The sequence below is a fragment of the Podarcis pityusensis genome (genome assembly GCF_964106645.2).
Source record: "Podarcis pityusensis genome assembly, chromosome: 7".
In the NCBI taxonomy this organism is placed as follows: Eukaryota; Metazoa; Chordata; class Lepidosauria; order Squamata; family Lacertidae; genus Podarcis; species Podarcis pityusensis.
In genome coordinates this window covers 50,517,566-50,531,944 of record NC_138031.1, presented here as the reverse complement: position 1 = coordinate 50,531,944, position 14,379 = coordinate 50,517,566, and the positions used below count along the sequence as shown (strand labels likewise).

Genomic DNA, 14,379 nt, shown 5'->3' with positions numbered 1-14,379 from the left:
TTTTGAAATACTGAAGCTTGGAAATTTATTTATAAGAAAAACAGTTTTAAGTGGTAGGCAAGATTAGTATTAAACTTCTACAAACAGTCACCACCTCCAATCAGAATTTGCTACATGGCTGTTCATATGCTAATTAACAGACACATCTCAGTTGATAAGTCACTAAATGCCTGCTTCCCATTCACACAACTCTTCATTTTTGAAGTTTATGGCACAGTAATTTCTATGAAAAACTTCTCCTTCCACTGCATTAAAAAGATTCCAATCATATTTTACACTTATGACATCATTATCTTAATGAAAAACCTGTACATGAAAAAAGCTACTTTAGTTAAACTTTTGGTCATTAAAGTGCTGCTAGACCATTTAGTGTGTTAAGTTATAATATATTTAAGTTAAAAATGCTTAAGTATCAGCTGCAGAACCAGCAATAAAAGGCTCTTATGCTGGTTTTAGTTAGCGCTTTCCATTTGTAAGCCGATCTTCTTCATAGTCACCCATTAACTGTAGCACATATGTTCCAGTGTAAAGAAGGACATGTCCCGTAACTTGTGCCATATGTGACAGATATCGAAGTATCCTCCTTAAATAAAGAAACACATTAAGCTTAGACAGAAGTTCAAAAAAAAATGCACAAAAGGAGAAAACACATCATCACTTTTGTCCATACACCAGCACATGCTCTGCACTTTTTCTGAAGTTGCACTTTTCCTGAAAGAGCAAATTGAGTTTAAGGATTCTCCTGGATCCAGCTTTGTTGCTTGAAGACCAACTGGTAGCACAGAATACTTCTGGACAGGGATAGCCTAGCCAGTTAGCCAAATGGAAGGTTATCAGAGCATGGCTGATGGCAGTGACATTATACTTGGAGATGCTTTTGAAGATGGTTTAGAAGCTTCAATTAGTGCAGAATATCTGGCAGCATTCACTTCCAAGTCCAATTCAAAGAGCTGGATGCTTACTTTTAAAGCTGCAAATGGTTTGGGCCTAGCTACCTGGAGAAAACAGACTCCCATGTCAACCTGCCGGCATTCCAAGATCTGTTGATATCCTACACCATCAGGTGGTCAGCAAAAAAGAGACTTTTCAACTGGAGCATCCCAGTTATGGAATGCCCAATCTCACCTGACACCAACATTGTTATTTTAGCTGCTGGTAACAATCTTTAATTATCCAGGTATTTTAAAGATTGTTAGCAATTTGGGACTACAATTCCCATTATCCCTAGCTAACAGGACCAGTGGTCAAGGGTGATGGGAATTGTAGTCCCAAACATCTGGAGGGCCAGAGTTTGCCTATGCCTGCTCTAGCCATTTTATATGAAACTTCTATGCCAATTTATTATATTGCTTTCTTTTCATGCTATTGTGAAAGGTTCTGAAATTCCTATGTTCAAATACCCAGCTGAAGTTCCTTTTGTTTTTTGCTGCCATTCTAAGTATATTTACTTTGCAATTAAGTTTAACCTGAAAGTCAGAAAGGCTCATACTTTCCTACAGGGGACTGCTAGAATTAATTATAATATATATTCGCTTGCTTCCTCATGCTGCAGCAATTAAAATATACTGGATCAGACCAGTAGCCTACCTTAACAGACCGAAAGCTGTTGTTTCTGGATATTATCCCACTATCACCACCTTAATAACTTCTAGAAACATGTCAGTGCTTGCTATATTTGCAGGAGTCCTTCTGCATTTGTAACTCCCACATTTTTATAGGGAATTCCTTATCATTGCACTCCAGTTTTTGTTTCAGAAATGTTAGGCACTACCACCACCTAGTGTTTCAGAGAGTCTGTGACATCAAGAACCTTCAGGTCATTTCATAAGCTTGCCAGTTCCTTGAACATTCAACTTGCTCATGCCTTTATTTAGCAGGTCACCATGTATCTAGGGAATCAGGTGTAGCTTGCTTAGCCTCCATAGCACAACACATTAAGATATCTGAACAGACAGCAGATTTATCAATATTTTTTTTCTCTATTTGAATTTATTTTTAAGAAGACTGACATTACAGAAACAGCAGCTCTGGCATTTCAGCTCCTCTTTGAAATTTCACTTTCAGCATTTCCTTTTTATAGTCTTTATCAGTGCAGCATTTGTATTGGGTACTTTAAGGATCTGAACTTGGACCAGTGATTCTTATTTTGTTCATAAGTGGACGGTCGTAGAGACTGAGCAGTTAGGTGGCAAATTTTGCCAGCAAGCTAATCATGGTAGGGCAGACAAATATCAAATCCCAAAACAGGTGTATGGACGTTAAAGTGTCAAATGTGGTTCAAAGTGTAAAGTGATGCAAACTGGGACAACTCTCCCTCCACAGAACTTCTTGTAATGTAACTCATTGCCATGTTTCCCTTTACTTGTGCTCTCTGCCTACCCTGAAACCCAGGTGCTTTGTTTAAGATGTGGGAAAGGCGGCTTTATTTTGTCAATGAATGGGGACAACAGCCATTGCTTTTTTATCCCAGAATCCTAGGTATGTAGCTTGATAAACAGTGGCACCTGGGAGGGAATCGCACACATACAATCTCCACCTTGCACTCAAATATTCATGATGGTCTCATTACTACAACACCCAGAGGGCTTGAAAGCTTGCCTCATGTCGGACTTTTGGGTTGGTCTTAATAAGGGAGTTATTCAGCTGTGGACTTTTGGGTGTAATTTCACCTATGCATGGTTGAGTCTGAACTAGAGGCACACACTTACCTCAGTACAGCCTTTGCTCCCATGCATTGGATATCATACGTCACAGAATAGATTTCATAAAAGGTAGCTTTGATATTTAGGCAGCCAATGAAGTCCTTAGGGTTCACTTTGTACAAATCCAAGGTGATATTTGCCACCCCCATTTTCTTTGGCTGCTGTACTGCTGCAAAGCAGGGTCTTGGCCCCTAATTCAGAGGAAAGAAAAACAAGTGTGTGAAATATTTCAGCTCACAACACCTATATACACCCAAGAGCCCTGTAGGATTTTTTTTCGACTAATTAACTTACTGAGAACAGAAATTAATCAACAGCTTTTGAACTATGGTTTAAACACCAAAATGGGTTTTGAATCAAGCTCTTGAGTCCCTTGGAAGTTTACAATTACCGGAATACGGTAAAGGTTGTTTGAAAAATTTGGGAACAGTTTGGAAAATATTTTTTTCACCACCACCTTAGAAGCTTAGAGAGACACTGGAGAATAATCTCAGTATCCAGATTTAACACAAGTGATATAATGTCAGATATAACATTTATTGTTTCGGGATTTCTACTGAACCGGGGGACTAGCAAATCAGAGAAACAAGGTTCAGCAAATATCATTCTCTATCTCACTAGTCATCCATGGAGGTAGTGTTGCCTTTGTCCTGTGTTTTATACCCTCCAGCTACCTAACCTCTGTAAAGTGTTCAGTTATTAAATTTATGGTTTTACTTCTTGGGGTGGGGTGGGGGAATAAAGAATATATGTAGAAAAACGTAACTCTAACAGCTAATTGGCATGACTATTTACTCTCATGGAGAAACACTGTTTTGTCCTGTAACTGCCACCCTCTGTTCTGGATGCTTACTTCCAAGTAAATACACATTCAGAGTGACAGTTCTACTTTGTTCAACAGGATGTGTTCCCAAAGAAGCATACCTAGTTTCATTACAATAGGCTTCACGGGTGTGACCTATCTATTAATGCTTACAACAGTACGGAGATGGAAACAATTCTGTCTTTTGTAACTAAGCAGACACAATACCAGGAACTGAATTCAAGCTGGCAATTAAAAGGTAGAAGAAATCTGTTCCCGATTCTTCCTTTGCGTCAACAAGTTGGCACTTTCGGAATCTGGTGCCCGAATCTGCATTGCTCCCGTGGGACCTGGAGTCTCCCATGCCTGAGGTCACACACGACATTAGGCACGGGAAAGAGAGGGGTAGTCTGCCCAAAACTTCCTGGTGGGCTGATCTCCAAGGTTTGGTGGGTGTAATTAGGCCTGTAATTAGAAAGACTGAAGAAGTTTTGTTTAAACTCAAAGCAAACAGGGCATATCAAGTTCATTATTTTCTGTAATAAACTATTTTCAGAACAACACTTACTGGCTTCCATTTCTGTCCTCTCTCTAGAACCATGAAATGTGTGTTGTCTCCCAGGGATTGGAAGAAGTCTTCTGTATCCACCACTGTGCCATCTTCCTCCAGAACTAGTGTTATCAGCCCAGCAGTAATCATTAAGGTATCTAAGGTCTAAAATACAGACAGAAGAGCAAAACGTAGTTCCAAATGCCATATTGGTTTAGGGCAATCCTAGTTTACTTACCCCCTACTGAAGCAAGACACATCACAGGTGTGAATGTCTATTATTCAGAAACTGTACCATTAAGTTATTTGCATGCACCATTCTGCATAGATTTAAGCTATCATAGATTGAGCTAACATGAGCCCAACTACTTTTGAGAAAATTATGGAAGAGAACCAGATCTGTGTGTGTAGCCCCAATTTATGAAGCCTTGTGTTCACATGGTGTTCAAGCCTCCTCCAAAATGTGCTTATTTTTATCACTGGAAAGTCAACGCTTAGGACCAAACTAGGCTTTGAATTCATTATATGAATGCAACAGAAAATAAACACACACACACACACACACACACACACACAGCAGTGCTGGCTTTGTGTGTGCATGCATGCAAGCAAGAGACCTTGCAATTTTCAATCAGGAGGAAAGCCCCCAACAGTGACAATGGAGGCCTTCTTTCCAAAACAAATTACTTCAAGAGATTTGGTGGTTGTGGAGAGTTAAATTCCTCCCTGTGGCTGCTATTTACATTCTTTAAAAGTGAATATTGATCACATTCACAATGATGCATCTAGTTTAGCCAGACAGATTAGAACTCAAATCAAAAATAGATTTTAAAGAAATTCTGCTGCCAAGAGAGGGCATTATTAGTGTGACTTGCAGAAGCAGTCTAGATTCCTACAGCTACAAAGCAAGTTGCCCTTTATCATCCAAATCACCTTAACTACTTTACATTCCGATTCCATTCCCACTCCCATCCTCTTTCTACAGTACTGTACACAGGATTCTGAGATGGTCTTCCATCCATGCAGCATTCCAGTGCTGATACAGTCAAACCTCGGTTCCTGAACTGCTCCCTTTTTTAACGCTTCAGATCCCAAACGCCAAAAACCCAGAAGTAAATGCTCCAGTTTTTGAATGTTTTTTGGAAGCCGAATGTCCGACACAGCTTCCGCTTGAGTGCAGGAAGCTCTTGCAACCAACTGGAAGCCACGCCTCAGTTTGTTTCAGAAGCCAAATGGGCTTCCAGAATGGATTACATTTGACAACCGAGGTTTGACTGTATGAGGTAGCAATTGGTGCTGTGACTGGTTGCAGGCACAACCCAAAGCCATCTCCCCAGCCTCCTAATCTAGTCTAAGTAGGACAGCTGCAACCCACTCTACACCTCTGCATTCTACAAATGGTTAATGGTGGTTTGTGGGGACAATTCCCACAATTCTGCTCTACTTGTTCAGTTAAGAGATGTATTTTCCATATAAACTTTATCACAATTTTTGAATCCACAAAAAGTAAAAAAGGGAAAGGAGGACATAGGGTAGGGACATGATATTACAGTGTTGTTTAATACAAGTATACTGCACTGCCAACTTAAGTTGCGCAAGGAAAGCTGGCCAAATTTTTACAAATTTCTCTTCTTGGTGCTCATGGCAATATAAATCGCCTCCTGAGATAAGGACAGGGATTTCAAACCGCTGGTCACTGTTGCATGGAAGGCATGCACATGTAACCAGCGCTCATGGTCCAGTGGTAAAGTACAAATAGGCATCTTTGAAACACAGTGATTAATTACATTACAAAGGCCTCACCCCAAAGGGGGCTTACAACAGGGCAGCTCCACATCATGTGCGGAGACAGCCAGCATGGTGTAGTGGTCAGAATGCTGAACATGGACCTGGGAAACCTGGGTGAAACTCCCCAGTCAGCTATGAAGATCTAGGACTTCACAGTAGCCTTCACCCACCTGCTTCCTTTTATGTCCTGGCTGGGGCTGATGGAGGTTGTAGTGTACACACATCACCTGTGTGTGTGTAGGGCAAGAATTTTTGAACACATGTCTGAGATAATGAGGTCCTGGCATGATCATCAGGCTTGTGCTTTTGACAGGAGGCATACCTTGCTAATAAGCTCCTCTAGGGTGCTTGCAACAACTCCTCTCCGACTGCTTCTGTCATGGTTACAAACACGGAAGGGCCGAGCTGCAGCTGGAAGAGGTGCAAACAGGGTCTGTCTTGTTACTGACCCTAGAGATGCTCCCACTGACACCAGAGATCTAGAACAGAAAGCAGTTTGGGGTTTTTTGTTTTGTTTAATGCACATTGTATGGTTTCAGTTTTAAGAGCAAGGAAATCATTTTTAGTACACAGTAGCACAATGGGTATAATTCAAGTCAGCCTACAGCCTAGATGCAGACCAATTCATGCATTGCTACATATATACCTTCTTCCAGGCTAGAAAGAGAGATATGAAGCACTTGAGGGAAGGGGCATTTTGACCCAACAGTGATTGTTTTGATCTGTGGATGTAACTATGAGCTATACAGTGTCATCCCCACAGCGTCCAGTAAAACCCATTTGACTATCTTTGCAGCTGATCAGAATAGTGTGTGTTTGCCAGCTGGGCCCCTAAAACATGGTCTAGTTTACCATTTCCAATATTAGCATTGCATCTTTAGAAGACAGACTAGTAACTGGAGTCTTTGCTAGAATATATAATAGGGCCCATCTGCTGTAAGGAGCAAATAAATGATTGTTAGTGCCTAAATTCACTTCTTGCATGTATCTCATGATAAGCATATTAATTCCTGCTTCCTGTTCCAGTTATTGATGTGTAAGAGGACCCATCCTCTTAACTGAGGAATGTTATATTCACACTTGACTATCAAAAAACATTTGACAATGTTTACCAGACCACCTCTAAAACACTTGGGCTAAACAATTCCATAAACTATAATTACAAAGGTTAAGCAGCTGTGGCTAAAAATACAACACACTACTGATAATTTTAGCTTGTTATTAATGGAAACAGTAGAAACTCAGCACAACATTTAAAAACCTGATTAGAATGGAAATGTTTTCAGAGCCCAGTTAAAGATAAAGGATCCGGTCCACAGTTTCCTCAGGAGGAATTATCAAAGGTGTGAGGCCACCACTGAGAAGGTCCTGTGTCTACTGTCTGCCATTTTAATTATCTTGGGTTCCCAAAATAAATTTTGTTGATAATCTTTTTTATTAATTTTCAATTACAATCCAATAATTGCTTCATTATAGCAATACCAAATTATAATACAGTGACTAATACCAATTACTCAAATTGGTGTTTCTTCCTGTCCTTATAAAATGTTACGTCTATCTTTTCCCGGTTGTTGATGTTCTCCATCATGCCTTGGGCGTAGCTGATATCCCATTGTTTCAGAAATTTCTCCATTGCTCCGTCCCGTGCTTCGTTGTTTTGCAACTTTAATAACAGATGCAAAAAATCACTCTGTCCCAATAAATAACCTGTTTTCACCATTTTTCCTCTCTGCCTAAGAAGAAGAGTGATCTGTCAAACTGCAGATGACTCAGTAATGTACCTTATCAGTTCCTTGGCAAGTTTGCAGACTTCTTTCATCCTTCCTTCCCAAGATAAATTTTAAGGCCTTTGCCAGGCTTGCATGCGCATAGGCAATCCTTCAAATCACCTAGACCCAAAGGTTTAGAGCTTTGAAGGTCTACGCCAGTACTCCTTGGGCCCAGAAACATATTGGCTGCTAATATGTACAATGCAGGTTTGCCCAAACACCTAACCCTCATCAGACATCCTGACATTCTGTACCAGTTCCAAGCCATTTTTCAAGATTGCCCAACAAAGTATATGTTAAATACAGTGGTACCTCGGGTTACATACGCTTCAGGTTACATATGCTTCAGGTTACAGACTCTGCTAACCCAGAAATAGTACCTCGGGTTAAGAACTTTGCTTCAGGATGAGAACAGAAATCGTGCTCCGGCGGCACGGCGGCAGCAGGAGGCCCCAATAGCTAAAGTGGTGCTTCAGGTTAAGAACAGTTTCAGGTTAAGAACGGACCTCCGGAATGAATTAAGTACTTAACCCGAGGTACCACTGTAGTCTAGTTTGATTTTAACCAGCACATGTGTGACTGAGACAAAATATGCTTCCTAAAGAAAGGGTCACAGCTGATAGCATAAGCTGGTAAAAGGCACTCCTAGCCACGAACATCACCTGTGCTTCCATAGTTGCACTCAATCCAAGAGGACCCCCTGCAAAAACACTGCAGCCGACAATTAGGATGGCAGTGGCTAGTCCTTTATACTGTTCAGCCATAGCACTTTCTACAGGCTGTCTATAAAAGTCTCACTTCAGATTTATAAGCATTTAGCCAGTCACCTTGATTGCCAATGGATACTTTTGCAGGATCTTACTTCATCTCACTGTATACCTATATCCAAGCACTTTGCTTAGGCAACCTGAAACAAGGTTAATTACAATTGAAAGATCCATATTGGATAATAGGTTAGGACACAAACCTTTAAATTAGGTTATTTGTGACTCAACCACTGTCCCAGCACAGCATTAGGAGTGTCTCCTTAATGCCATGATTGCCCTATATTTAATTCTGTAATCTGGTTACAGCAGATAAATTTTTAAGGTTGCCTAATGCTTTTATATTTAAAAAAGTCAGAGCCATGCCCTCACTTAAGCAACAGCACTGTGTTGTTGGATATGCAGCCCACTCATATAAAGCTTACTTAGAAACAATCCCAACTTGGTTAAATCAGGTCAAAGATTGCAGTCCTATAAAACAATACTCTGCCAAGAATCCATGTTAGTCTGCAGTTGCCAACAGACATGTCATAAGTTTTGCTTAGGCAGACCTTTCCCTTGAGACAGTTATATTTCTGCTCTGTGTTCAGAAGAGTTTCACATTTATAGAGCACAACTCCAATAACTTGGCTATTTATCCAAGGCTTGCACAAGGGTCACTGTGGCTCAAGCTATACGTGGTATCTAGATTTAAGTTATTCTTGGAACCGATTCCTGTGACATTTGTCTCCAGAAAGACTCTCTTTCCCCACTGACAGGTCTTAAGTAAGAAGTAATTTTACGAACACATTAAAGGATTAACTGTGGCAAGAGCTCTCCGTGGAGAAAAGCTAAACAGATGTCACCACCACAGATTAAAGCCCATATGGCACCCCAACCCAACTTGTAACTTGTATTTTACAAGCAAAGGTACAGCACAGAAGAATTCACTTCTGCTGACTTTGCTTGCAACACACGTCTTTCTTTCTTTCTCCTTTTGAGAAATGAAAAAGAAAGCAGCACAGATCACTGGCATCATCTCGTGAAGACTGAGGGGGGGGGCCACACGATGTAACGCGGACAATGTGCAATGTCACACACACTATGTGCAGGCGTGTGCATGTGATGCCACATGCACAATGCGCAATGTTGTATCGTGTTTTTGGAGAAGGAGCCGGAGCAGAGTCAGATGCAGTGGTCAATGGCTGGCAGCAGCTCCTCCTCCTCCTCTCTCATGGACCAGGAGGAAAAGCCAGAGGCAGAGCAGGGTCTGGCGGCGCCCACTGACTTGGGGTGTGTGGCTCCCTCAAATATATTATTGCGGGGGCCAAAGCCCCCACGGACGCCTGGGGTTGGCACCAGTGACATAGGCAGTGCATCCACTCTTAAAGTGCTTGGCAAAAGCGCTCTTTGAATCAGCTTCCCTGCCTCCTTCAAAGGGCGCTTTGCCACTTTAAGACAACACTGTGTTAAAGCACTTGCCTCCTCTTTTAAACCTCCAACATTGGATTTAAAGACTTGCAAAGAAGACTTTGGGAAGATTTGCAAAGCTGTGCAAGGGATTTTGACAAGCAGGAACCATGTTGCGCAATAATGACATCATGCAACTGACATGCAAATGGTTAAATTTGACCTCTGAGGCTGATCTGGATAAGGATCTATCCCAATGAGCAAATAAGCTTCCCCAACACCTGCTTTACGAGATACCTGCTTCGATGACAATATACAAACCATCTGAAACACGCCAGCAATGCTGTAGAAATGCACAAGCTGGTTAACTCCCAAATTGTGTGGTGGGGCACACTAGCATGTGGTGCAGGAGAGCAGTTAGTGTGCTGTGAAAGTTACTTAAGAGGATGTGAAGTTGACCTGCAACATTCAACAGGTTCCAAGAGGCACTTCAGAGGGTGAAGCTTCTTTATCCAAAAGGTAGTTTATTTCAAGTGTACTAGTAGTCAGAGGCAAGAGACATTTCAAGGCAAAGAACCCTATCTAGATAAAAGAGAAGAGCGCTAGACTGCGGCTCTGCAAGCACCTGTGGCTTAAAACTCAACAAGGTCATTGCCACCCCCATTGTATAACGCTGCTATAAACACCATACACGGGCGAGGATGTCTTGGCCTGATGCATTTCCCCTGACTTTGTTTCCCCACTTCTCCTGAGGCTGTTATCTGCACATGCTCAAAGGATGTCTCAAATGTACACATCTCTGCTTAAACATGGTTTATGACTTCAAATCAAATGGAAATTGTGGAAAATGCATCCAACAGGAGTACAGGATGGACTGTGGCTCTGACATCATGCATGCTCGGCTTCAAGCATCCAGTCGTGGGAAGGAGAAAAAGGTGAAGGGCATCCACCTGTGGGAGCCTAACAAAAGGTATGACCTGAGTTTAGACCACAGACCGGGAGGCCCGTCTGTCTTTTCTTGCCGTGTAGCGAGTCACGTCGTTCTATGAGTAAAGGCCACCACGTCGGAAGCTGCTTCCACAAACCCCATAAGTTGGAGTCACACAGCTCCCCGCCCGCCGCCCGCTTGCTTTCAAGTTGTTTTAGCAAGCCTCCAGTCCATTCAACCGGTGGCTAGATGATTTTGGAAGGCGCGGCTACTTCCAAGCAACCAATTAAGATAGTCTTGTTCTATAGATAGTCAGCGTGTGACCCACTGAGAGCCCGGGATCCTGCGACGCCGACTTCCTGCCCTGCCCCTCCAAGACACAAAGAAAACCCTCCTAGATTTAAAGAGGAGCGCCACCTAGTCCGCATTTGAGAGCCGGACAAAGAGGACGCGGCAGGTGGCGGAGCCAGATGGCAGCCGGAGACCAAGGGGTGCTGCTCGGGTCAGGAGTTCAGGAGACCGATCCTGCCCAGGGAGGAAAGCGGGCAAGCGAGCAACGGGGGCAAGCAAGCAGGCGCTGACAGCCCAGCTCCCCGAAAACGTAAAGGAAATGATAGATAGATAGATAGATAGATAGATAGATAGATAGATAGATAGATAGATATGCAACTGAATGTGCATATCGGGCAACAAGCGCCCAAGGAAGGTCGCCGCGGGACTTACTCCCGAGTAAACGTGCCTGGGTAGCAGGCGCCTGGGCGATCACTCACCGGAAAAAAACCGCGGCGAAATCGCGCGCGCACACCACCGCCATCCCAGCACCTTCGGCCTCCTTCCCAGCGAGCAACGCCGTCTGCGCCTCCTCCCGCCGCGGCCCTCTTATGAGCCCAGGGGCTCCAGGGAGGCGTCGCTCTTCGCAGCCCCGCCCCCGACGGGCGGAGGCGCGCCGCGAAACCGCCCTTTCGGGAGGAAGGCAGTTTAGGCAAGGGCCTGTGCGCGTTGGTGGCGCGGCAGGAGGCTCAGGCGCCAAAGCGCGGGCGGGTTTCCTGGGTGTGTGCAGGGGGCGACAAGAACCTCCACCCTCCACCCCCGTGGTAACGTGCGACAATGAGGAGGAGGCTTTAGCACACCCTGCCCCAGATAGCCTGCAACTCCCGCGGAGTTGCTTCTGAATACACGTGCATAGGGTTGCGCGATAAGGCGGTACACAAGTGAACGCCCCACTAAATTCACTTCTTGATTAGTGAATACAGTACAGTATAAGATTGGAGCCAGAGAGAGATGAGACGTCTCTTAGCGAAAGAGTAGGGGCAGATGTCAACAGCCGAGGCCTAGATCAGCAGGCATCGGAACCAGCACTTAAGGGTCATTGTCCCTTTGCCCCCAGCAAAATATTTGAGGGGTCTGGACCGCCCAATAGGTGATGGGCATTGCCATTCAAATAGTATGTCTTTTGATACAGGGCAGGGCTTACTTGTCCCCACCCACCCCCGTATTTTATTCAAGTTGGCACCCCTGCCAGCAGGATGCTGTTCTCGTGAATGTTGCCTGTTCTGCCCTAATGCTACCACATATGATTGGCTCCAGGAAATATTAGCAGTTCTGGGTGCCCCATAAATACAAAGATATTATGTACATGAGGAAACATCAGCATTGGTCATGTGTTACTCACCCGTAGGGCAATTGTGGGAGCTTTTAAAGGCTGTGCTCTTCCACCACTTTTGCACCCATTTCCCAGGAGAAGCAGGGTTTGTGTGTAAATAAAACTTATGTGTAAGATCCTGCACACGTATAGGGCTTCTGTGCTATTGGGACAACAGTATGTAGGTGTCCGAATTAGGCAGAGGCCCTTTGTGTTGGTAGATGCTCACATGTCAAGAATTCTTTGCACACAACCTCACATAACACAGGTGTTGCAGAATGAAGATGTGATTTCAGGGGCAGCCCTCAAAACATGCCCCTGCTCCCTTGTCACCACAGAATTGCCCTAAGTGTAAATATAACTATTATGTTTTAAGAGACATCTTCTACAGTCAAGGTCCAGTCTTCCTCATATGACGATGGGGCTTGGTTGAAATAGGTCACAGGCTTCCCTGTGCCTTGGCCAAATTATCTTTTTCTCTTGCATCTGACCTCAAGCTTGCCAAAGAGTTGTCTTCCAGGCTTCTAAGCCCTCCTCCTCTTCACCCTTGAACAGACCAAGAGGAAGATCAGCACTGCAGCCACCCATTTTAACTTGGTTATAATGCAATTTAAACACAGTGACAGAGGGGCTGGAAGTGTCCATGATATAAAGACTGCAGAGAATCAGGATATACACACCACTCCCACTTAATAATCCTATGTAGGTCACTGAATTAATGTACACAGGGGTTGAAGTCTGGTTTTTAGTGCCAGGGCTCAATTCTGAGAAATGTGCAACATTTTTTACCTGAACTTCAAAGCCTGAAGTTCAGGCAGCAGAGCATTACCTCATTTACCCAGGGGTGGACACAATTGCTTTTGTGTAGACATGGGTAGGATTGCACTCGCTGAGTTCACTGAAAAAGAGATCCTCATTATGAACTCTCTCGACTGTGGTGCCAGTCTTATTGCAAATGTGTGGAGGAGACATCCTGAGCTCCTAAAACCTTGTGTAAATATCAGCACATTAATCTAGTGACCAATAAATCTAATCAACAGCTCCTGCGAAAGTATGGTTGCCACCAAGATAAAGGAAAGGCAACTTTAAGACAGGAAAGAAACAAGGATAACCTGTTTAGTCATTGCTCATTAGGATTATATTCTTTCAAATTTCAAGTAGGCAGGAAATTCTAGGAAGAGACAACAGAACAATAAAAACATTGAAATTATAGTAATTTGCTCATCTCAAAGCTTCCCTCTCTTCTCCATTACAACATATTGGCTAAAATTAATACAAAAGCCCAATATTTCCAATGGTTAGTTAGCTCTCCAAGTTCCAACAAGGATCTTACTCAACACTTTCAAGGAACCAGGACATGCTTCACTTTAAGGACAGTTATACCCTTCCCCTCCATTTATTGTCTTGCTATTAATGTGAGTTGTGTGGCAAAATTGGCACTCTTGCTTTCTGTAGGCTTTTGAGAATAGTTTTAGATTCTTGCACTCTTTAGATCAAGGCATGTGTGTACTGTACCATTTTGCTGCCTGTTCAACTTGCAGTTTCGCTGTCTGAAGCAGCATTTATATAATTCTGTCACTTCCATTTCATTTAATAAACCAATATTTATTTATTTGTGTGGGAACTTCTTGTGGGCATACGGTTAAGGGTAAACACATCTTCATAACAAACACACGTCGTAACTCCAGCAAAAGATCCTAAACCTCTTGATAGTAGTGTGTGTATGAATACATGCAAGTGGTGGACACGCACGTGGGTTCAGACACATACACTGTAACACATCTTTCCTTTCATAAAGTTATAGACCTTAGCAATAACTTATTTTATGAAGACTCCTAACTGGTTAAATCACACCACAATCCTAACAATGTCTACTCAAAAGTAAGCCCCACAAGATTCAAAGTGGGTTGCTCCCAGGGAAATGGGGTTAGGATTGCCGCCTCAAAAAGGACGAGCAAAGCAGTACCAGAGGCACAATATCTTGTTAGTAAGCAGATAACAACATTACAGTGACTATAATGAAATCATTGCTATGAGCATGACCA

General features: G+C 43.1%; 1 protein-coding gene across 1 annotated transcript; it reads right to left on the bottom strand.

The window, feature by feature from the left end:
- On the bottom strand, positions 1 to 11,621 carry CIDEA (cell death inducing DFFA like effector a). The gene is made up of 5 exons (XM_081014317.1): positions 11,463 to 11,621; positions 6,165 to 6,321; positions 4,073 to 4,219; positions 2,709 to 2,893; positions 1 to 583 (listed from the first exon to the last, which is right to left on the bottom strand). The coding sequence occupies exons 1-5, from the start codon at positions 11,504 to 11,506 to the stop codon at positions 457 to 459; spliced, it is 660 nt and encodes a 219-aa protein (XP_080870443.1). The 5' UTR covers positions 11,507 to 11,621; the 3' UTR covers positions 1 to 456.
- Between the last annotated feature and the right edge of the window lie 2,758 nt (positions 11,622 to 14,379).